Source organism: Saccostrea cucullata, unplaced genomic scaffold (assembly GCF_032062105.1).
Source record: "Saccostrea cucullata isolate Sc308-1 unplaced genomic scaffold, CSIRO_AGI_Scuc_v1 ctg305, whole genome shotgun sequence".
Classification (NCBI taxonomy): Eukaryota; Metazoa; Mollusca; class Bivalvia; order Ostreida; family Ostreidae; genus Saccostrea; species Saccostrea cuccullata.
Window position 1 is genome coordinate 297,044 of NW_026938238.1, and position 27,086 is coordinate 324,129.

The 27,086-nt window shown below is 33.2% G+C and overlaps 1 protein-coding gene across 1 annotated transcript; it reads left to right on the forward strand.

The window, feature by feature from the left end:
• Positions 1-2,525: 2,525 nt before the first annotated feature.
• On the forward strand, positions 2,526-4,138 carry LOC134249738 (uncharacterized). Its single transcript, XM_062732087.1, has 2 exons — positions 2,526-2,756; positions 4,041-4,138. Exons 1-2 carry the CDS (start codon positions 2,543-2,545, stop codon positions 4,136-4,138), a joined length of 312 nt encoding a protein of 103 aa, XP_062588071.1. The 5' UTR covers positions 2,526-2,542.
• The last annotated feature ends 22,948 nt before the right edge of the window (positions 4,139-27,086 follow it).

The following is a 27,086-nucleotide window of genomic DNA, read 5'->3' on the forward strand; positions in this document are numbered from 1 at the left end:
TAAGAACATATTCAGAATAGGCAAAATTAATAAAATTTAGAAAATGATTTGTCTTTCATCTTATTGTGGTGTCTTTTAATGTTGTATTTTATTTATTAGAAAAAGGAATCAAGAGATTGGTTGGAACATTGACAATATTTATAATTAAGTAATGGACACTTTCATCAGAATTCTCAAAAAGAGAAAAAAATGTTATTCAATATCTATTGAGGTGATAAACTCCTCTTTTCTATGTTTCAAGAAGCAGGAAGCAGGAATCTTGCTATTATATAGAATTATTATACTTATGATGAAAACAGATAATATTATTAACGAGGCCGAGTCTAATTTGAGTGCGCATGACTTTGCGCAGCTTTTTAATTTCATGCAGTCATTTGTGTGACAGTACACCTTTGCCAAATATTTTAATCTTAATACAAAATTAACATTATCTGTAACCCCTACTGATCTGAAATTGTGTTTTTACGACAACAATTAGGGAAAAAAAACGCCGAAATGGCTCTAACAACGTCACAATTTTTGAATTCATAGGGTCCAATGGTAAAATTTGACAACATTTCAGATGGCCCCCTAAGAAATCAGGATCGTAAACATTTTAATCTTAAAACAATAAATTAACAGTAAAAATTATGAAGCAAAAATTATCAAAATCTCTAGGGCAAAAATAATTAGTCTCGGCCTCGTTAAATGAAAGTACCAATAAGAATAAATCATATATTTGAGAACAAAATTAACAAAATTTACATCTTAATAAGAAAAGCACATTCTGATTCAGGTTATTACTTGTAATGTTATTCTGGTATTCATCTGATTGATATAAAGACTCTGTACTGCAAAATCTGTTTCATATTTTTATGGTTTTCTGGCTTAAGATAATAAAGGCCAAGTAACAACAAATTTTATGAAATATAAGGTCAATTTTTAATCAGCTATCTTTATTTACGTAATCACCTTATCACCTGTATCACATTCTCTGAATAACATTATTTTTTCAACAACGACAGGCTACTGACAGATACGTTGATGTTATATTGATTTCAAATACATCGTTTAAAGTTGGAATGTAGTAGTTCCACGGTTAAAATCAAATATTACCTATCATTTGGTCGTATTTTACCTGACATGTTTCATTCAAATTGATAGATTATTGTTTTTACACTCATTTTAATTGCGGAAATTCGAGTGCGTCATCTACGTGATTAATACATACAGCTCTCGGCAGGTGTAACTGATTAACAGGAGATTCATACAACTGATCCGACCTCCTGGAGTTTACAGACGTTTGTAACCTGTTTATTTTTACATTATTTAAATATTTTAAGAACGATTACTATTTGTTTTCTTCACTCTTTTAATAAAATGTCGTTAAATGAATACCTGCATATACAGGATCCTTTGTTCTTTTGTGTGTTTGTTTTTGGTGTCCTTTTATGAATTTTTCGCTTATATTGAAACATTCATACTAGCAAGTGAAGGACTTGTATTTCCAAAATTTGAGCAGCTAGGGATCTTTATCCTCTCAGCATCTACTGTCCCATCTTATCCGAAGAAGCATGTGCAGGGTCGCAATGCAGTGGTTACTGAATATAGCAAGTCTAGCGTCTACGGGATGAGTTATGTCTGGTGACAAGTGACAAGGCTGTGCGTGTTATCAAGTATTGCTAGTATTAGAAACAAGTGTAGCAAAGTAGAATCAGCCATATTTTGATAACAATTAAGAATGCATTTTAAGTATGTTTGCCATATTAACCCCTTGATAAGTTGGTTCAGTTATAAGTCTGATCACTTAAGTCGGTTATATTCTAAGATTAATTGTGCCATTTGTCTGCATGGTAGCAGAAGAGGTTCCATGGAAGAATCTGTGTAGTCAATTTCAGATTATAATTCTTTTGTATTTATGTGTGCTTCAGGTTTTGGATATGGCATCAGTATTTGATCGAATCTAACAATCTTCACAAATAAAACATCTGAAGGCACATAGGCCTATGTTTAACGCAAGTGGCAAATACCTCCCCCCCTTAAATTTGCTTCCGACGACAATGATTATAAACGATTATCATTGGAACTTTCTCAATTGTATATTTTCTCTTTCAGAATAAAATAAAATATCAAAAGTAATCTCCGAAAAAATCCAAATTTTGTGCGATCTTTTGTTTGCGTTTTTTAGTACATGTTTTTTTCATATTACACAATCACTTTCTTTCACTTTTTTGGCATTATGATTAGCAATATAAAAGTTTTATGATAAACCAGTCTCATTAAAAGTAGATTTTCTTGTACTGTAGACATTCACAATGAAAACAATCAAATTAATAAGATTTTACTTTTATTTAAAAAAAATTTTTTGACAAAAAGGAGTAACACATGTTGGAAAGCACATTAAAAAATCATTACACCGAAAAATTGAAAAATGGAAATCTTTTCAGGTATGTAATACAACTGAAACACAATGCAAATTATAACTTCAAAGATACAGCAGTTTGTGTACATAATCTTATATAAGGCGAGGAAAGCACGACTGCTCAGTGTCATCCTAGTAAAGATGTCTCCAATACTAGTCCTGATCCTTTCTCTTCTCTGCATATCCAGAGCGGCAGTTATCACGACGGAGAAACCAAAGGGATGTATGTACGACGGGAAATTCTACGAAACTGGCATAATAAAAAAGACGGTAGATGGTGACTGTGTGTCGGACATTACTTGTCATGATAATGGCTTTTTAACGCACGGCGAGTCTTTGGGTTGTCTGTTTAGAGGTAAGGATAAAAATAATCATTAATCTTCGGTTAGATGGTAGATCTTAGGCATGAGTTAGAAGTGACTAGTCATGGAGGGGATATGTGTAATGTTATTGTCCTTTTCAAAAATATCGTAGGATACTAGTTATTTTACTTTATTATATTTTAGTCTACAATATAGTCATTCAAAGTACCAATTATTATAACAAAGTTCAGGGAAAACTTTCTACTGAAACAAACAAAGAGCTCAAGGGCTTAACGGTCACTGAGTATAATACAAGTTAGAGGATCCATAGAATATAAAATAAACTGATCGCGGAAGCTTTGTTGCCAAAAAGCAAGAGAAAAAGGATCATCAGCATCAATGAAATAATCAGTTTAATATTTAGAAACAGCACAATAAAAAATTATAATCTGCCGACCCCCTCCTATTTAACACTTTTTCCATACAGACTATGAAAATAAAGTATTATTGCTTCTGAACTGTTTTAAACCCCAATTTGACATATCTCTCAAATTTTGTTCTCTTGATCTATAAACAACATTTTGATAAGTTATTTATGTCTCATTTGTATTTATCTATTATTTACAATGAAACATAATTATGGTGATAACGAACAGTATCCAAGTTCAAAAGTCCATAAAAAATACAAGAAAGGAGCAGAGCAAACACAGACCTCCAAAATATCAGATGTGGGATCATGTGCCATAGAGGTGTAAACATCCCCTGCTGGCCGGTCATTTTCGCCGTGTGCCCCTTGTCATGAATGGGAAATAACGGAAAATCCGTCGTCAATTCATTGACAATAAATAATGAGTTGGGGCTATTTGAAAAAGGAAATTTTACCCAGCCCTCAAGTCATACCTCAATGCAACAGACACCAGTGTGTGATAAAGAATGAATATTATCATCCTAATGTGTTCGTTATTGCTCTTTTTCATTAAGAAATGATTACATTGTCTATTGGTAACAAAAATATTTTTTTTTAAAAATCCACCAGCATTTAGACATTGTAAATAGAAGAGAAGATCCAAAAATTCAAAATAAAATGTTTAGAAGCAACCTTCATCCTCAACCCTCACACAAACACCTGCATAGATGGACGTAAGTCTATCTACGTAAGTCCTTACAATTGGAATTTCTTTTTGAAAATTATTTCAATAATTCATTTTCCCCAAAGCACAAAATAGCAACGTCTCATCAAATCAAATAAAAAATTAGCATATCTAGGGACTTCTAAGGAAAATTTTTCAAAATTTTGAGAGTCAAGTTTGTATACGATTTATTTTTGAATATTTCAGATCTTCCATTACCTCCTCCACCAACAACAAAGGAACCGGAACTCCCTCCTCCGACTCCATCACTCTGGAGGCATCCGCCTAATATTCAGAAGAAATAAATATTTAAAATATCCTTATCCGTTTCTTTTTGTTATAAAAAAGGCAAAGATACGAATATTGATCGATCTCAATAAATATACTGTCGCCTTTGTAGCGCAATTGTTAGAAGGTCTGACCTGCAAAGTAGGGGGTCGATCCTTTGAATCCCACTGTGGGATGTGGAGACCGGTCCTTCGAATGACACCGTATAAACCGTGGTCCCATGTCGCAGTAGGTGCTGGTACAAAAAAAAATTCCTCACTGCTTAATAGCCATGAGCGCCGAGTATAAGACAAAATTTGTAGTTATCCAATGGCAAGTGATGGCGTCCCCATATGAATGAAAAATTCTCGAGAGGGACGTTAAACAACAAACAATTAAAATTAATCAATCTACAAAAATACAGATCAGTGTTACCAAAAAAAAAAAAAAAAAAAAAAAAACACCTGAAATCCAAAGGTGGCATCTATAGTGTCATCCATTGGATGACACGATCACACCCGCAGTAAGCCCTACGAATTTTAATATATATTTTTTAAAAATATGGAGAGAAATTATTTTTAAAAAATGCATATTTTTTTTTTAAAATACACCTAATTTATTCCGTACTTTTAGTGACAACCATCATTGCAGATACAATATATACCAAGTTGGAAAAGAAAATTGTTTTCCCTGTTTATTTTGTCCAAATGTTAAAGACTTGAAACCGAAAGTACATTTCAAATGGCGGATTTATAAGGGTTTTATCTTTATACCTGTCATGTTTCAATAAATGAGACGATTCAAGTCTAACTTGCCATTCATTTATAAACGTATATTATTTCTGCAATGATGGTTTTCACTTAAAGTACAGAATTTAGCAGATGCATTTTTTTGAAACATGCATTTTTTTAAAATTATATCTTTTGTCACAAAATATCTTTTTTTGAATATTTGTTTTCAAGTCATACTTTCTATCTGTTAATCAATGATATATATAAATTGTATAAGTTTTAACTTTATACCTCACGTATTTCATGCAGTTTTGGAACTATTGTAAAAAAAATGGGTTTTTGGACATCTTCACCTTTGGCAAAACCTTATGTGAAAAGTCCACCTATCAATAATAATCGGCAACAGAGCTAACATAAACCCCTAAAACAATCAAAATTGGGATTAAAAGCCTTTGGGATTCAGCCTTGTACAGTGTGCATTTTTTCATAATGGGGAAAAAATGGAAAAATCCGTCAACAATTCAGTGAATAAACCTTGGCTTAACAATTACATAATATAGTATAAAAAAAGACAACTAGCATTTGACATAATGTTGGACTGAATTTGCTGAAAAGGGCTATTTATCGATCATAAAATTTGCAAATGTTTACTTCAAACAAGACTGAAAGTTGGTATTATTCTTTCACCACTTTGTTGATGGTTTGCCTCGTTTTAGGAATTGCTTATACGGTGGGCATGCTCTTGCGTATCGAATCAATGAAATGTGTGGAGATAAGTTAATGAATTAACCATATCCGAGCTCAAAAGTCTATTAGACATTACAAAATAGGAGCGGAGCAAACACGTGCCTCCAAAACATCAGAAATAGGATCAGGTACCATGGAGGAGTGAGCATCCCCTGCCTACAGACCACAGCCACCCGGCATGATCAGGAATTAACCAAAAAATCCGTGGAGAACACAGTGTGTAAATTCATTCAGCATGACTTAATGATAAATTGTATTTGCTGACAAGGTTATGGTATCGACCAAAGAACTTACGAAATAATTCCTTTAAACGAGACTGCTGATATTCTTCCTTCATTAACTTATTTGTCAATAACTTACCGCGTTTTATGAATTATTCATTTGTAGAACTATCTATTTTGTATCAGTCAATAGAGATATAAACTACGTATGCAGTAGACAAAGGTATGCTGAAGAACTAAGAAAAGTTAACGATTGAAAAGTTATAGTCATCAAGTTTATCATAAAGCTTTGTTTTTAGGTAACCGTTGTCTTTTTTCTAGTGCAAGATCCAAATATTAAACAGATGTGTCAGACTCTGTGATATCTTTTATTTCAAGTTCAACGGGATATATCATGTTGACATAAGAATGGAAATACCTATTGTAAATTGAAATACGTCGTCTATACATCATATGTGGAGTTGAAGGTCACAGCAAGTGTTTTCATCTTTTTGTATACAAGATTTTGGACAACTGCTACTTCATATAAAAACAAAAAAGGTGTGCTAATAACGGAGCGCAACTGGTACCCATGGGAATTCCAACAGATCGTTGGAAGACCTGGTGTCGAAAAACCTCATATACATTGTTAATCAGAAACTCAGGAATCTTTTTGATGTCACCTTTAGAGTACGCGTCTGCATAATCAGAATATTTTTCGCAAAGTAATTTTGCAAATGACCAAATGACCAATAACAAGTAATGTAAATTTACGAGTTCCATTTTTATTGAAAAAGGAGATGTCAATGACAACAGACAGCCTCGACATTAATTTATCAGGGGGGATAGTTGTATATAAAGTTGAAAAGTCCAAGTTTTTATGTCGTTGATTTTGATAGAATTTCTTGGTGTTAAATGTTCGAAAAGTTCCTTTAATTTATTATCCACATCTGATTTACACCACTTCTCTGATATATTGATGACAGTATTCTTGAAGTTTTCCCTTCACTACCATTACGATCTTTGTGAGGAATAAGAAAAGGCTTGGTAGAACACTTACTGGGACCCGCTAGGTATCCTTGTAAGGATTCTCATTAATTTTCGGAATTCGATATAGATATGGTAATTCAATTTAATTTTTGATTATTTGGAATATAAAAAATATTCAAAACTGACACAGGATTTTGAAGAATGTCATCGTTAGAAAGGGAGCTATGGGGAAGTTGGATTATAACTTGTAGAATTAAATCCAGGTTCCTCTAAAATACGTTTTATATAATGAACCTTTCAAACAAAGACAATAATGTTACCTGCTTTGTTAGCAGGGACCAGTACGATTTGGTCATGTATTTTATCTACCGTTTACGGTACTTCGGTCGGTAAAGCGTTTGCATGGTAATCAGGAGGTCGTGGGTTCGAATCGATGCCGCGACAGACCCAAGTCGATAAAAATGGATAGCAATTGTTCCTTTGCCATGCGCCAGGCAATTTGAATGAAAATTGCAGGCCCTTCGGATGAGAACTTAAAAACCGAAGGCCCTTTTCACGGTAAGTGTTGGCACGATAAAGATCCATCACTGCTCAATGGGCCTGGGTGCCGAGTAAAGGTAAAAATTTGAAGCCCTTCACCGATATAAGTTGAAGTCTTTGAGTGGAATATATTCTTGAATGGGATGTTAAACAACATAGATCAATCAATCGATAATGTATTCTACATTCTTTTTTAAGTTCTGGATTATTGATTACTGTAGGATAGATGGTTTTTACATTGTCCTTAAATAGCTTAATGTTCGATTTTTACATACTTCTGACACATTTAATCTATTCTGACAAAGTTTCAATTTCTTCTTTTTCGTGTCTGGGAAAACGCTTGGTCTCATCTACAGGATCCATAATATTTATGAAATTATGACGCAAGTTGAAGGATCGGTGTTCCCCATATTTAGAACCTTTTAAAATAAGTGATCTAAGATTCTCATTATTAACCATGGTTCCGTCACTAGATATAACGTGTCCAGTTGGAGCATACTAGTAGTTAAAGGAAGAACATGAACACGATGGAGGATTGTTTAAGATATTCGATATCCAGGCCCTGTAAAGTGTTCTTATAATTAAAATGTTTGGAAGCAAAAGACAATGTATATGTGAAGGAAATACAAGGTGTAGTTTTTTTTTAACTTTTATTTATATTAACAGCGTCAATGCCTTTGTTGGTATATGGCAGTTTAATGTAAAAAAACAAACAGATTTTCCTCCGTAAAACGTGGGGGTTTAAAAAGCCTATGATTTGCGATATCCATAATCACAGATCCGAACCTGTATTCTGGTATAGCGGAATCAAAATTTGACGTTCCTTGACCTTGCAATTAAGATTTTCCAAAGTTTTGGTGTAGAAGCTCGGTCCAGTAAAATTACTAGTAAAAGAAGTGTTAGTTATCAAAATGTCACAGGTTTTACAGTTTTTCGCAGAACATTTTGAAAAAGAAGACTTGAGATCGGAAGAAATCTTGTCTCTAAAAATATGTCTCTAAAGGAAACTTAACATTCTTTAAATTTTTTGTATGGACTATCAATTTTATACCAAAACTGGAAATCTGAAGCTGCACATATGACGTACGTTCAATATCCGAGGGGCACCGAATGAACTCTTCAATCTGTTTCCCTTATAGACTCAAAACAGTGACGACTTTGATACTAGGCGACACGCCTGCCAGTATCATATCGTTATTTTTTTAACTCCTGAATGTATAGATACCTAACGAAAAATATCTTCGGGGACAGACTGTCCACCAGCAGAGATACATGTGCGGTGGTTATAATGAAATATATGGAGACAACGAACAGTATTGCAGCTCAAAAGTCCATTAAACATTACAAATTAGGAGAGGAATAAACACGAATCCAAAAAACATCAAAGGTGGAATCAGGTACCATCGAGGAATGAGTATCCTCTGCCGACCGTAAATGTAATCTGGGTTTAGGGAACCTGGTCATAGTTTAACATTTTTTACTCCCATTTGACCCCCAAATAAAAATAAAAATCTAGAAACCTTAATTCTTGCACATATATAAGACACCATCAATTGTCTTCCAGAATATGAAAATGGTACTGTGTAAAATGGTAAGTTGGGTCTTGGAAACCAGGTCATATTAAAAAAAAAAAAGCATTATTTTTGGCCCAAATTTGCCACCCTGAGAGAAGATTTCAAAACATTATTGCACATCTACAAGACACCATCAATCATCTTGCAAAAGGTGATTATGCTACTGCGTAAAACGTATGAGTACACTGAAAGAAAAACCTAGTGAATTTAACTAGTGTGTTTCGTAAAGCGTTGGTCGTGATTAGTAAACTTTCAGTTTATTGGTTAAGATAGTGAGTTGTGGGACTTAAATACCTAGTGAAAGTTACTCATCAATTCTAAATTTACTAATCTTATCTAGTAAATATACCAATATCTGGTAAAACTACTATTAAGGTAGTGATTGTATGGACAGTGAATCTAGTTTTCTTCGTGACATTAACTAGTTATTTTTTTACAGTGTAGTAATCGGGACCAGGATTGCAGAAAGAAACATTTTGGACCCGATTCATCTAAAGTGTAATTATTAAATTCCAGAACGTCATTGCACATCTACAGGACACTGTCTATCATATTCCAAAAGATTAATTGGTTAATCTGTTTAAAGTGTGACAGACAGACACTCCAGGGTAACAACAATACAACCAAACATTCTTCAGAAAGTGCGAATATCATACTAATATCCTACAAAAAAATCAAATTAAAAAAAATCAATGAAATACAATTTTAGCAAAATGTTCCATACCAATCGTAACATCTTTGTTTTGATACTTAGTTTGAATACGGAATTTCCGTCTACCGTATCAATATTCTATCACTACGTAAAGCTCACGGCGGACTCGAACAATAAGCATGGAAATTTACACCTCATATTCACTCCATATTAATCACTGTTCGTCATTTTCTTCATCATTTCCAAATCAATTATCTTAAAAGTCAAATGAACACTTGAGCTAGAGGATTGTGCGTTTACTTTTTGTATGGAGCCACTGGGTAGTATTACGAAGTCGTTATCAGTCAAGTTTAAAAGCAGGTTCCTTGTGTTAATGTAAGCATAAGATTTTTTTTTGTTTGACAGTTAGCAAATGATAAGAATTTATCTAATTTTCAGGGAGAGATATTTTTCGTTGTTTTCACATTTTGAAGAGACCCACAGATTTATGTCCACCATGAAATACAATATTTCAGATATTTTACTAATGAACAATTCTTCAACTACGAAATCAAATCCCCATTAATCAATATATTTTCCTCAATCCACAAAAATGTGACCCCTCGAAAATATGCGATTTTACAGTAAATACATTACATACTTCCCACGTGCCAATATTGGTGCATTTTGAAATTCTAATGCATAGGTTAAAATATTTGAATATAAGAGCAACCTTGAAATGATAGGTATGGATATAACGAACTGTATTCAAGTTCCTTTAAACAATACAAATTTGGATTAGAGCAATCATGGACCTCAAAAATATCAGTGGTGGGATCAGGTGTCATGAAAGAATGAGCATCCGCTGTCGACCGGTCATACTAGCCGTTTGCTCCATGTCATGATCGGGTTATAACGGGAAAATCCGTTGACCATTCAGTGTGTAAAAATGGCCTAAAACTCAGTTTGAAAAAGGTCAGTCATCATTTGATTCAATGATAAATTATATTTGCTGACAAGATCATTGTATCGAACATGGAAATTGTTTGTCAATAGCTTATCTCTTGTGTAGCGAATCAACTGAGAGAGATAAACCCCGTATGCAGGTGATGAAGGTGTATTGCTGCATAAGTAAGGGAAGTTGACAATTGAAAAGTTAAAGATCATTACGTTTATCATAAAGCTTCGTTATTTCATTATCATTAACGTCTTTTTTCAAGTAAAATATCTAAATATGAAGCACATGTGTCAGACTCTGTGGTATCTTTTATTTCAAGTTCACCAGGATAATTGCATCGACATGAGAATGAAAACGACCATTGTTTATTGACATTACGTCGCCGACATATCTACAGCAATTGTTTTCTTCTTTTCAAGATTTTGGACAAATTCTGCTTCATATGAATACAAAATAGGTGTGCTAATAATGAGGCGCTATTGGTACCCATGGGATGTCCAAAAGATTGTTGGAAGACCCGTTCTAAAATCACATAGGTGTTGTTAATCAGAAATTCAAGCATCTTTTGAATATAAACTTCAGAGTACTTGTGTATACTATCGGAGTTTTATGAGGAGACTTACTTTTACAATCGACGACTAACTTCTACAATTTAAACAGAAATCAACTCCAATTGCTAAAATGTAAAAGTCAGCTGTCGAATGTAAAAGTAAGTCTCTTTCATTAAACTCCATAAGAATGTCTTTTAACAAAGTAATTTTGCATATGACCAGTGACAAGATTATTATTATTTTTTAAAAAGCAGAGTTTAAATAAAAGAGTGGCTGGTTAGGACATTAAGAATTTTTTTTTATTAATTCGTGGACGAAATAAAATTCGTGGGAACGAAATAAAAACGTGGCCACAATAAAATTCATGGGAACGAAATAAAAATTCGTGGGAACGAAATAAAACCATGGCCACGAAATAAAATTCTGTAAAATTGTCAAGGCATTATCACGAAATAAAACTGATATTTATAAAACATACATTTTGGCCACGAACTAAAACTGAACGAAATAAAAATTCGTGGCCACGAAATAAAATTGTGTTATGTAATGTAATTTTTAGCTTCATTCAAGATGAACAGACTTATTTTTATCATTCAATTGGATTAAGCCAAATGGATTTTTGTTTAAAATCGTAATGGGTATTGAATAATATGCCTGAATCATCATTAATTATTGAAAATTGATTTTTGCCGGTTAATTGCATGAAGAGGTGATGAATGAATAAATAGTATCAATACTGATCTCACTAGTTCATCGCATTTTTCCTTAACAATTACATGTACCTTTATTGAAGAGCACACACTTTCATTTGTATTAAACAGTTGAGTTTTATGTGAAAACAATCATAACAATATCTGAATATTGCTTTCATTTATAAGATGTCACGTTCCCGATAATAGGGGCCTACTCCGCCATTGATTGTAAAATAAATAAACTTTGAGTTATTGACTTAAAAAAGCATTACAATTACACGTATTTATTTGAAACATCTAGCAATAAATGTGTGAAATACATTGAAAAATGCATTGGACATAATCTAAGCTATTGTAAATAACATATATTCTCAGTTTTTTGTCTGCATCTGATCCGCGCGCGCGTCTATGAACACACTGGCGTCACGAACCCGATCTGTCAATACATGCACAAGAATTTTTATCTTTTATTTCGTTCCCACGAATTTTTATTTCGTGGCCACGAATTGTAAGAATTTTTACGAATTTTATTTCGTGGGGGGAATTTTTACATCGTTCCCACGAATTTTTATTTCGTGGCCACAATTTTATCGTTCATGAATTTTATATCGTGGCCACGAATTTTTAAATCACACAATTTTAATTCGTGGTAATTTTTATTGATTCCCACGAATTTTATTTCGTGGCCACGAATTCATAAAAAAAATTCTCATACCATGTCCTATACCAGCCACCGTATAAAAGCCTAACTTGGCGTTCAATTTCAGACAAACCTATTTTAAATACGTATATTTAAATCAAGATCTAAGTCCTAATAAACTACCTTCAGGTAATTCCATCCTTCTATGATGTCATAGGTTTTCGCATAAACTGTTTTAAGTTTAAATTAATACTGATAGAACAATATCTTTTGGAGGAATGCTTTTCAATAGCTGCAGTGATAAATAAAAGTAGAAGAATTTTAAAAATGCATATTTTCTTTATTTAATCAATTATTCAATCTTTAAAAAATGTTCACAAGGGCAATAACCCTTTCTCAGGTCTCTTCATTCAGGCATTTGCTTTATTGTACTTCTGATGTAAAATAGTTTCCCTGATATTCACAATGCAAAAGTATTTTATAAAGTTGTAGGAAGTTTTTAGGAACATTCAGCATCAGAATTATGCATTTTAACCAGTTTTTATGCATTTTTCATAATACTCTTTACAAAAAATGTGCGATTTTTTTTGTTTACATATACTTCTGTTTATTTATGTCTCCCATCTTAAATAATATGGTAACGTATACAATTTTTGCAATAATTGAAAAATTTAAAGTATATTAAATGAAAATAAATGCAGATTTTTGTACTTTGAACCATTAGAATCGTGAGGGTGGAAAGACCTTAATCTTTTTTAATATGTTTCTTTCAAAATAAACAATCGTCTCAATTTTTTATGTATTATCATAACGCAATTTAATAATTAATTATGATACACTTATTTCATTAAAAGGAAATTTTCAGGTGCTGTAGATTTTCACAAAAATCAGTCAAAATAATAAGACCAGACTGTATTTTTATATAACATACTTAAAAAACTTTTGTCATATAAGTCACACATGTAGGAATCCTATTAAAGAGCATTTTCCCGAAAAAATTGTAAAGTGAAGATCTTTCAAGATACAGTTTCTTGATTATAAAGACTAATATCAAAGTAAGATGTGGTAACAGGAGATGCTGTACAATAGGTGCAATAAACCAGAGATAAACACAAAGATACGGCAGTCTGTGTACATCATCTTATATAAGGCGAGGAAAGCACAGCTGCTCAGTGTCATCCGAGTAAAGATGTCTCCAACACTGGTCCTGATCCTCTCTCTTCTCTTCATCTCAAGAGCGGCAGTTATACCGACAGAGAAACCAACTGGATGTATGTACGACGGGAAATATTATGAACCTGGCGTGATAATCAGTAAAACGGTTGATGGTAGTTCTGATCAGAGGTGTCTTTCATGAACAATGGTCAATTTTGGGCTGTTTTGGTCATAGTAAGATCATTATTATCATTTATCCTCGAGTAAAGTAAAGAGTATTCAATCAGAAATTTAAAGTTTCCATGTAATTTTGTTGGATATCCAAAAGATGATAGAGTAATATAGTATATCTTAAAATGGTATATTTTAGACTACCTCATAGTCAATCAAAGTACAAATTGATATGACAAAAATTCTAAAAATTAAGTTTTAAACAGAATAAATAAAAATTTTTACAACATAATATCATAAAATTAAAGGTTTTACTATGGAATAAAATCTTTTGTGTTTCATGAATTTCAATTTAACAAAAAAAAATGGGCAATTAAATAGAATTATTACTTTTACAATGCGAAATGTAAGAACAATGCAAAATTTATAAATCGGGATTTTTACTTTTCCACAATTTTTTCTAAACACTTGCAGATATTTAGCTAATTTTTAATATGTGACATGACTTTGATGGGTTTTAGACGAAGATTGCTTCATTGCTTTTTGAGGGAAAATTTTAATTTTTAACGGCAATAACCCTTGCCAGTAGGTCTCTTGCATTGCTAATGCATTTGCTTTATTTTGCTAAAAATGCTCTAAAAGCAAAAAATGAAAGAAAGCAATATGTATCAATCAAAAATTGGGTTGTTACTTTCAGTGTCAAACTCGTGCGAAATGTAATTACGCAATTAATAAATAAAATAATTTTTAGAAAGCTTTTTTCCTTAGAACATTCTGCGATGATTTAATTTTGTTTGTTTTTAACTCTGATTTTTTGTTGAATTTTTCCTTATCTCCATATGCTTCATATAAAGGGAACACAAATTATTACTGTATATCCCGACAACCAGCTGAATCATCTGTATTCATTCAATGCTCTCATTAATTCGAGTCTTCGAAATTCATGAAAATTTGCAGATTAAAAAAAATGTACTTTTAACTTCAAACATTAACTCGATCTTACCACATGTAAACAAACTACTTGACCGCTAGGCCTATGTATCAATTTTCAATCACTTCCGTTACAATTGTATAATTAAATTGAACTAATAAAAAGTTACGAAATTTTACAACCACAGTTGTTTAATAATTATAAAATTGAATGATAATGTATGCCTCTAATTCTTGACCAAATTATTCGAGTATAACCTGGTTTGCTTCGCGAATTATAAAACAGCATAAACTACCCCAAATCATTTTATAAGATGATAAGAAGCAACCCTCCTCCCCGCCCCTCAAGCAAATACCTGCGTAGACGGACGTAAGTCTTAATGGATGAAATGAGATGGCGAACAGTTTTCGAGCTCAAAATGTTTCAGACCTCAGAAACATCAGGGACGTGATAAGGTGCCATGGAGGATTAGCATCCCCTATATCTAAATATGAAAAAGATGTTTCATACTCTGTGGTATCTTTTATCTAAAGCTGACAGGGATATATTTCATCAACAAAAATATGGAAATAACCATCGTTAATTGATTGACAATACGTCGTTGATATATCTTCATGTCGAGTTGCAAGACAGCAAGTGTTTTCTTCTTTACACTTGTAAGATTTTGGACAAATTCTCCTTCATATGAATTCAAAAATATGTCTGCTAATAACGGGCGCAATTAGTACCCATGGATACTTTTATAAAAACCTTTCAGACTTAGAATTTCTTTTCTGGAAATAATTTCAATAATTCATTCTTCCAAAAGCACAAAATGTCCCGTCTCATCAAATAGAAAATTAGCAAATCTAAGGACTTTTTAAAGATATTTTTCAAAATCTTGACGGGTCAAGGTTGAAAACGATGTAATTCTTTGAATCTTTCAGACCATCCTTTACCCCCTCGACCAACAACAACACCACCACCAAAGGAACCGGAACCGGAGATCCCTCTGACTCCGGCCCCACCAATCTGGATGAAGCCAATGCATAAGAAATAAACATTTAAACAAATCCTTATGCGTTTATTTTTGTTATGAAAAAGGCAAAGATTCGATTTGTGATCTATCTTGAGAATTCTACAACATTATATATCTGTGTCAATGTTGAACCTACATGTATGTCGGAAAAGTCTTTGTTTGATTTTCAAACTTTTTAAAATGATAAATCAACACTTGCTTATTTATCATTTAAAAGCACATGCTAGTAACATGTTTCCTTGTTATCAAATGTAGTGCAGCCTATGAAACTTGGAATGGTAACATAATGTACAGACTGTGACTACACATTGTCGGTCATTTTAAGGGGTATATTTTATGATGAGGATATGAAAAAATCACAAAAATAATTCTTTGAACATCGTCGCTTATATACTTTATTAACTGGATAGTATTACGCAATATTTCTCAAGAATAAATTCTATTTTATTCAATGAACAGAAGAGATAAGTCAACAGAAGTCTTTGTCAGAATGTTTTCAATCTTTAATACGATGAAGAACATACCTGAATGGTTACTAAAAGTGGAATAATAAATTTTGGTTACTAAAAGTGGCATTTGACATAACGTTAGATGGCATTTGCTGAAAAAATCAGTGTGTCGACCATAAAACTTGCAAAATGATTACTTTAAACAAAATTCTTAATATCCTTCTTTCACCAACTTGTTTGTTGATAGCTTGCCTCGTTTTAAAAATTGTTCATACTTATTCGAATACATATACGTATCGAATCAACTAAGATATATATGCAGGGGATGAATGTATATTGCTATATAAGTAAAGTAATTTGAAGATTTAAAAAAAATGAAATCATAAACCTTTGTTGACTATTTATTATCAAAGACTTGTTCTGTTAAATGTCCAAATATATTTACATTACACATGTAAGTGTGCTTATAAAGTGAATGGAAATCTACATTAGAAAAAATTGCTAACGCACTACTTGTTAATTCTTATTTGTGAATTGAACATTTGCTGGATCGGTACTAGTATACATGTAGATTCAAATATACAAAAATAAGTGCACGCTTTTAATGTAAGAAATGGTCATAACGGACAGTATTCAAGCTCAATAGTCATTAAAATGAAACAAATCTGGAGCAGAGCATTCTTGGACCTCCAAAATATCCGAGGTAGGATCAGGTGTCACGAAGTATGGAACATCCCCTGCCGACCTATTACACCATCCGTGTGCTCCTTGTCATAACATGAAAATAACGGAAAGTACCATTTAATGTGTAGAAATGGCGTAACAAAGAGTAAGAAAAACGTCAGTTAGTGTTTGACCTAATGCATGACGAATTATATATTTGCTGATGAGGTCATCATATCAATATTGGCAATTAGGACATGATGACTTTAAACGAGACTGCTGAGATTTTTGTTTCAGCAATTTTTTGGGCAATATCTAATCTTGTTTTAAAAATTTTTTATACATAGAACATGTTCTTCCGTATCGGATCAGCTTAGAGATATAAACCATTTTAACCTTAAAAACGTTTTCTAAGAATTGTTTAATATATAACCGCCCATAAATTTTGTTCTGTTCTTAATCATTATGCTTTGAATGAATGTGATGAATGTATGTTGCTGTATAAGTAAAGGGAAATGACATTTGAAAAGTTAAAATCATCACGTTTATAATAAAGCTTGACTGTTAGATTTCCATAAATGTCTTTTTCACGTATGAATATAAAACAGAAGTGTCAGACTCTATGGCATATTTTATTTCAAGCTCACCGGCACATATCGTATCGACAAAAGAATGGGAATAGCCATTGTTAATGACAATTCGTCGTCGATATATCTGTAGGACTCCAAAGTGCGATGGGACTCCAAAGTCCGATGGTCACGCCAAAGTCCGATGGTCTGCACCATACCCCGATGGTTTGACACACCAAAGTCCGATGGTGCTGAAAACAATAAACGTTTATGACGTCATAGTACTACTGCACAAAAATGCGATGCAGCGCCATGCCAAGGCCCGATTCTTTAGAATAAATACAAATAAATATTAAATGCAATGACTAACCCTAATCTTTTGGATATAGGTGCGAGACTAACACTCATCAGTCGAAAAATGTGTAACAACCATAAGCTAGGTATCTTGGATGGGTGCAGGACTAATCCAAATCAGTCCAATAGTGTGCGAGGACTAACCATAAAATCTCTTGGGTGAGTTCGAAGAAACACATTGGTGTTAAAGAACTAACACATTCAGTCGAATTGTGTACAAAGACTAACCCTAATAGCTCTGATGGGCGAAAACAATAAGCAAAATCAGTAAAATTGTAAGCGGGACAAATACTAAATCAATGGATTTTTGAATGCAGGACAACGTCATGACGTCAGATCATAAACGTTGATTGTTCCTTCGCACCATAGGACTTTGGCGTGTCATACCACTGCATTTTAGCGTCGCGTGTCTCATAGGAAGCGAGCCATCAGACTTTGGCGTGACCATCGGACTTTGGCGTCTGTAAAGATGGCGAGCCATCGGGGTTTGGGGAGACCATCGGACTTTGGCGTCACCACCGCACTTTGGAATCTTACATATCTAAATGTCGAGTCGAAGGACAGCAAGTGTTTTTTTTTCAAGATTTTGAAAGAATGAAACAAATTGTGATAAAGAACAGTATTTAAGATCAAAAGTCCATAAAACGATACAAAATAGGAGCAAAGTAAACACGGGCCTCCAAATTCTGCTTCATATGAACACAAATACTGTGTGCAATTTGTACCACTGAGAATTTCTAATAGATTGTTGGAAAACATGTTTTCCAAAAACCAAAAAGATGTCAAACAGAAGCTCAGGCATCTTTTTAGTATATATAAACTTCAGAGTATTTGTGTGTACAATCAGAAAGTCTTTAACAAAATAATTTTACATATGACCAATGACAAGGTAAGTTAATTAACAAGTTCCATTTTTATTAGAAAAGCAGCGTTTAAACTAAGCCTTAACCTGGCGTTAAATACAATGCAAACCCATTTTAAAAACGTTTTCTAAGCATTGTGTAATATATAACCCCCATAAATTAGTTCTGTTCTTAATCATTATGCTTTGAATGCGGTTGTATTCGAATATCAATTTGGTATATGCCATTGACCAGCTTAAAAGTCGGTGAGCTGTTTTTTGCTTGAGTTTGTTATCCGTAAACATTTTTTCCTGTATTTCAAAGTATATTTTGGTGTGACATCAAGACTATTTGACAATCTCAACATATAAGATCTCAATACACTTGATTAAATGCAAGTGAAAACTTTAAATCCCTTTTTTTCTGTTATTATTTCCAAGATTTATGAACGGAAATCATCGGAACAGTTTGAATTTTAGAGAAGGATATGGAGATAACAAATACTATTCAATCTCAAAGTCCATAAAACAATACAAAATAGGAGCAGAGCAAGCACGGACCCCCGAAACATCAGAAGTGGGATCAGGTGCCATGGAGGAGTGAGCATTCTCTGCTGACCGGTCACACCCGCCGTGTGCTTCTTGTCATGATCAGGTAATAACGGAAAAATACGTTGTCAAAAAATATTACTTATATTAACAGCGTCAATTCCCATATTGGCATATTAAAGCTAAAGGAAAAGACGGATTGTTTTAGCTGCAATTTCTTCCGTAAAACTTGGTGAATTAAAAAGCTTATGATTTGCAATATCCATAATGACAGATCCAGTCGCGAGCCTATATTCTGGTGTCGAGGAATCAAAAATAGGCTTTTCTTTTCAAGAAGACTATTTAAAAGTTTCAAAGGGACAGTGTAAAGTTTGGCGTGAATATGATGTAGACCTAACTGTTGATTTACATAAGGTAATAATGACTACGCCTTATTACGTCTTTGTGTATAATTAAAAAGTCCCATCACATTTACATGTTTACACTGTGGACTGTAACGATTTCCTACACTATCGACTTTGTCATTACATCCATGGGGAAAAACTGTCCCTAGTTTTCTACTTCAAATTCTTCTTGTTGTCAACGGAATGGTGTACTCAGGGATGGACTGTTTGTGTGGTAATAAATCTTTTCGAGAATTCTAACTTTCATTGACAAAATAAATTGATCAGGTAAATTAAAATGTTTGTAAAAGACCTGCTTACCCCCATGATGTATTTGAAAGCGATGACCTAGTATTCTTTTAAAGAGTGATCCTTTGGTTTTCACCATTAGCAAGTCCACACAGATTGCATTCTATTCCATAGACAACATTAGAAGATTTACAGTTAAGATTTTCACAAGTTTTGGTATAGAAGCTCTGTCTAGTAAGTTGACTGGTGAAAGAAGTTTTTCACGGAACATTTTTAAACAGAAGACTTGAGGTCAGAAAAGGAATCTTCAAATATATCTGAAATAGAAACCTGGCATTTTTTTTTTCAATTTTTTGTATGAGCTATTTGTTTTATACCAAAACTGGGGATCTGAAGACTTTACATATAACATATGTTTAATATTCCTGAGTATTATCCGAGGGGCAACGAATGAACTCCTTGAGTGTGTGTCCATCATAGACTCAAAAGAGTGACGTCTTTTTAAACTATGCGACAGTATCATAAAACAATACAAATGACGTATTGACAATTATTTAAGTTTCTACCATTTTTATATGGAATCGATATATCCTAATGAACCTAAACTAAAAATATGAGAGACTTGTACATTTTCTTAATTGGACATTTGACTAGAAAATACATTAATGGAAATATAACAACAATCATTAAACACGTGCAATCTACCATTATCACTTGCATAAGGAGTTAACATTTCTCATTTGACTTGATACACAAAAGCATGCTCTACGTACAGAGAAATTGTAAAACGAGACAATCTGTTTACAAATAAATTCAATGAACGGGGATATTACAGTCTCTTTTAAAGTCAACAATTCGTAAGTTCTATAATAAATCAAACACCTTGTCAGCACAATGTTTCTATACTAGTTATGATTATTAGGCAATTATTTACACACTGAATCATCTATGGATTTCTGTTTGCCCGACCATGACAAGAAGCACACAATGTGTGAGACGGTTCATCAAAAGATGCTTACTACTTCATGGCACCTGATCCCTCCTCTGTTGATTTACTGAAAGATTCGTTTATGATCTTCTTTCTGATTTAATGGTCTTATACGCTTTTTCCGTAATAATCTTCCTTAAACTTAGTGAAAGCTTTGCATTTTTTTTTACAATATGTACACAGACTTTGTCACCAATTAAAGCAAATATTTTGTCAAAAAGGCACACTGAACAGCAATATGGTTGAGATGTTCTTATGCTTCATGTATAATTCCTGGTTACAACTGTAATAAATAAGGACAATGTACTTCGATTTAAACACAGTGTATACTATAAATTCTTTTTACTGTTTTTTAAAAGGGTATAAAAAGTTGTTTTGATTGGGGAAAAATGTTTTATGGAAACAAATATTAATCATAACAAACAGAAAACATGTTCAATTTCGATGCTTACAAATTGTCCCACACGAAATAAATACATGTTTATTCTATTGTATTAGATTCTTTCAATAATCATCAGACTTGAATAAGATTAACGCGGAAGGCGGAGTCAAAAGCTCCTCATATTGAATCAAATGACAACTTTCTATTCATTGAGGCCAAGTATTCCCTCCAGTGTCATCATGACAAAGATGTCCTATTCCTTAATTATCTGTTTCATTCTTCTTCATATCTGTAGAGCGGCAATCCTTTCCCCAGAATTCATAACAACCCCGCCCACTCCCATGCCCGACCCAGAGTCGCCCCGGGGAGGATGTGAGTACGATGGGGAACACTATGAGCCAGGAATCATTAGAAAAGAGGTGGATGGCCAATGTGAGACGATTATCACCTGTGAGGAGTGGGGCGAAGTCCACGAAAGTGAGTCCATCGGATGTTATGGTGGAGAATTCGTCGGTAAGATTCTTAGACCTTACTTCTTATCATTTTGTCACCGAATATAGTAAAAAAAAAATTCGCCTTTACTATAGGTATGAACTTTAACTTTTAGTTTATAAAGAACCAAATATATATATACATGTACTAGTATTCTTAGTCAACAAATAAAGTAAATATATTTTTATAAAATCAATGATTTTAATTCATTTTTGTGTCCCCGTAATAGAAAATTCGGGGGTATGTATCTTTTGTTCTGTCAGTCCGTCTGTCTGTTTATCCGCAAAGACTTGAACCTTACTCATAACTTTTAATTAGTTATTGCTAAGACTTTCATATAAGACATATTTCACGTCAGTATTTATTATGACAAGGCCTTCCTATAAATACCAACATATTTAATTTTTTTAACCTTGACTTTGGAGTTTCATAAATTTTTGCCAAAAAAAATTTAAACTTTAACCTTGTTCATTTTAAAATTAAAGGAAAAGACTTTTGAACAGATAGTTCTTTGTCCTTCATATTTCATACGTGAAAAACTTAACCTTGGTCATAAGATTTGAACTGTTAGTGCTTTGAATTTAATGTTTCACAGACATATATTTTTCAAATGACATGGCCTTCCCCTGGTACATGTATCGTTATTATTCATGTCCTTTTAACCTTGATCTTGGAGTTTGACCCACTGTTTTAAAACTTAATAATATTCATATTTTTGAAATACATAATTATGGAAACTTTGATTTTCGCCAAAAGCTGCAATACGATGGTATCAGAGTGTCACAAAGACATATTGATTCTATAATTTACGGTTCAACACTTTTTAAAGATATTTGAAAAATTAACAATGATGTATTTTTTTTTTATAGAAATATCGGACGGAGAGCAGTAAACTACAAGAAAAAACGATCTCTCTGACTGATGAAAAGAAAGTGCAGTTTCAAAATTTGAAGAAGATTATAAAACTCTATAAAATAATTAACTGAAAAAAAAAGTTTTCTTATTTTTCATGTGTGGAGAACGATATGATTTTGCATTACTATGAATTTTATATAAAGCTTATCTGTTCCTATCAAATACAGAAATCCGGATTTACTAAGTACTACAAAAGAACAATGCTTTGTGCATTGCTGTCGGCATGATACACATTATTCTGTGTTACTCTAAAGGGACACAAGCTGTTGCCGAGGATAATGGTTATGTCCCAATTCTTACAATGTCCAGTTCTTAAGCTTCTGTAACATAATTTTAAAACCTGTACATAGTGTGGTCTACCTTTGTTCAAGCAGTACAAAGTGACCGTTAGAAATGTCAAGAAAATCTGTAAAATGGCCCTTTAGTAAAAATCCATATTCACTGAGACATGGGTTGGAGAGGTCAGATGTTCAACTGTTGTTCGTTTTGTTTATTTTGAACAATGTCTTTTTTTAGCATATCTGGAATCTTGGAACATCAAAATAACAAATAAGAAATTCTAAAGGTAAGGGGGATTATGTTCGAAAAAATTTGTGATTTAATTTGCTCAACTTAAACGTACGGAAAAATTTCAAAGTGGGAGGTGGAGTCAAAGGTTAATCCTATCGAATCACGCATCAGTGAGTTTAAAATCAGGTATGGGTATAAACATTATTGTGGAAAGACTTCAGGACACTCCGTTTGTAGAATAGTCACTGAATGATGATCCCTTTACTTTTCATTATTCTCTGGTTTCTCTCTATGGGTGGAGGAGTTTTTATTCCAACTCCTCCAACAATCCAGAATCACGAAAACCAGGGGTCAAAGGGTCGAGGTTGTGAGTACCTTGGAAAATATTACGAACCGGGCTTAATAAGAAAAGACGTATCCGGTAAATGCGTGTCGGAAGTGACGTGTGAAGAAGGGGGCGCTGTAAGTGTCGGGGATTCTGCTGGTTGTTTTGGATATGATGGTAAGTGAATTACCCCACCTCTGTCGATTTTTCCGTGACATCCTGGCTAACTATTTGGTTGAAGTCTGTCACGTGAAGGCGGTGGATTACTTTTACCCCACCTCTGTCGATTTTTCCGTAAAATCCTGGCTTACGATTGGTTGATGTCTGTCACGTGAAGACGGTGGATTACTTATACCCGGTCAGTTGTAAATCCATACCCGGTCAGTAGAAATCTATACCCGGTCGATGTATTACGTCACAAACACAAACGTTACGTCATAATAGGCACAGTATAAGCGCGTTGAAGCATTTAGCAGAGAAAACCATTTTATAAACTACAGATAAAACGTAAATGTTTCATCGGTGGGGTAAATTCGTTACACAGTCTTTTAGTGACAGGGTATGGGATGATACCTGGTTAGTAAATTTCATACCTGACTCGGCTCCGCCTCGCCAGGTATGAAATTTACTAACCAGGTATCATCCCATACCCTGTCACTAAAAGACTATGTAACTAATATTATCCAACCACAAGTAGTAAGGGGAGTAATGTGGAAATGGAAATAATCTTTCTAACTTTTCCTTGTGAGAAACAATTTAAGTATTAACGAAATAATAAGGATTGTATGCATCACAAAGATACTGTAAAACTGTGATGTAACACATTACTACAATTTAATAGGACTGGGTTTGAAGTTATCCGTTATTAGGATTCAACACGTGCTCTTTATTGCTTACCTTATGATATATTTTCAGATATACATATATCTACCCCTTTGCCGGATATCAGGAAGGAAACCGCTCCGTTTGCCATTACCTTTCCACCACAGTGGTTGAAAAAACTCTTCTCACGTCAAAGATGATTATGACAAATCTATCTGAATGAAGGTTGGAATGAACGTTTGAAAGTAATATTTTATTACATATTTGACAGTGAAATACTGAAATTTATTCATTGAATAAAAATGATATTCTGTTACCGTGTGGAAGGATATCAAAATGATATCCTTTCACAGTGAGACAGATATCATAAGTGCAGGAAAACTCTCGATTTTCCTTCCAATAACAAAGAATGTTGTAAAAAATAATCTTTGGTCCCTTAGAATATTAATAAACCATTCTGACCTAGAATAAGACTGCCAAAGATCCGATCCCCCTAATATATTGCTGAAATCTTTGTTTACAACGTTTTAATAGCAATTCTCTGTGACCACTTGAACTTAGTTGCCACGCATGGTCACCGATTTTGATGAAACTTCACCCATGCTTATTACTTGACACCAGAAACAAATATCAAACAAAATTTCGTTGCTAAGTGTCTCGGTTGCTATGGCAACAGCCGGAAAAGTTTGAAAAATCGAGATTTTCAGCGACTTTAAATCTTGACTGTGGCTTAATAAAATCTAGAAAAAGCAAACAAACCATTCTCACAAAAACATGACACCTTGATGTCACTTATACTGTAAAGAAACTGTTTAGAATATATCTCTATGTAAGTGGTAACCAAAGGTACATTTGGAATACATTTAAAATGCTGAAATATGCTGAAAAACACTCCGTATTCACTAATGGTAGGTGTTACATGCTCAAACTCAATCAAAGACTTAAGAAAAACAATGAAAATGTTTGACCTTGAGTATACAAGTATAAGCAATACTATTCTATAAATAACTTTTATGGTTGCCATGGTAACACAGTGTAACCATGCAAAACCAGTAACTAAGATTGGGTTAATGCTACTGTCTTGAGGAAAAACACGAAAATTCAAGACTGACAAATATGCATCCTTAAGACCTTGCATCACCAAAACCATAAGCAAAATTGCGTATAATTGCTACTTTGCAGTGTTACCATGGAAACAAAGTACCAGTGCTTAAAAGTGAATTATTTTTCGCTGCATTAGGAATTAAATTGCCAAATAATCAGGAAACAAATTAAAGGACTCAGCTTGAAAAGTACTTATCTGTTAGAACTGAAATTGAATATCATATATTGATAAAATTTTATGAAGAAAACAACACTGTTGCTATGGTTACCAAGAAGGGAAAATGTTCGATTTTGTGAACTTTATATCAATATTAAACCCTGTGTGCCAACTTCTTGCATCCACTTAGAGATTGGATGATAGTCAAAATTTAAAGTCAGGTTAGCTGTTAATAAATATCAATCATAAAAGTTTTGGGAATCTACATTTAAGGGTACGTATCCAAGGAAAGAAAATATTTTTCAGGTTTTTAAGCATATATTTTCTGCTTATTTCCATAGCAACGCTCTATTTAAAGAATCTAATCTGAATTTTTTGAAATGGGAAAACTAGGAGCACACCAACATCTTTAAAAATTGATCATTAGTTATGAGGAAATACGCTTTTTTAAAAGATAGGATCAGATTGAAATATACAGAGTGTTACTTTGAAGGCTCTCTGTGGTATAAAAAGCTTGGCAACCATTGCCAACCAAAATGAAATATCATATTTTGTTTTTGGTATATGTTTCAAGGCTCTTTTTTCTATTATTTGGTCACATTTCATCCTATAATTACTTTTTATTTTTACGTGTATGACTTTATAAGATTCAATGAATATTTTTTCACTTTTGAATACTTTGTTACCATAGTAACGTATGTAATAGTTGATTTACCAAACATGTTTATCATGCATTTCAGACATCTGACCTTCAACTTTTGGATACAGTCATTGCCAATTGTTTGCTTTGCCGCAAATGTTAACTATGGGGCTCTAAACATTTTTAAAAATGCCATTTTTCGAACTTTAAGACATGTTGCCATGGTAACTTTAAAGCATAGCAACCAATTTTTGCCTGATTTCAGTTTAGGGTATCAATGACTTTTATCATAGAGAGTTTGGAGAAATTCTGAGACTATGCGTGCCACAGGTCCTATATAAAATTTCAAATCATTACAGAGAATGGCTCTTAAATCTCACGTACAACACTTAGATATGACGTCTCAACCGCTCAACTATGACGTCATGGAGCATATGACGGTATTACAAAGAGTCAGGGGGAAAGGGAAGATCAAATAAAATGTAATTGATGTTTCGTAGTTAAATAAGGATTTTTTTCAATCGTGAGACAGGATTTTTTGAAAATATCAAAAAATCCTGTCCCATTCGTGAAATAAATTCCATATTCAACTACAACACATTAAATATCCTCTATTTATTTTTTCCTTTTACTTCTTTCATTATCAATTTTCCTATTCATATGCCATATAGTAAACTTGTATTACTAGACCAATAATTTAGAAAAGTAGCACTAATGAACTTGTGATGAAATTCAGTTAAAGACAAATTTATGAAATATGAAAAAAGAAGTCTGTATAACCAAAAATGATAAATAAAGTAAAGTCACATAAAATAAAGATGATTTGAAAAGATTACACACAGACACACACAAATGTTTTTGTAACTCGGAAAAGTCAGTGTTCAGCTGTATTTTTTTGATGACGAAATTTCCAGTCATCGTGTATCCACGACCGCGATTGTCCACGGACGTTATAAAACTTACTCTCTCACACAACATACGACATTCTCTCAAACTTCACTTCACACATTTACGCAATTATCACACCTACAAGTCGGACACTCTTTGAGGCGGAGGACTGACACC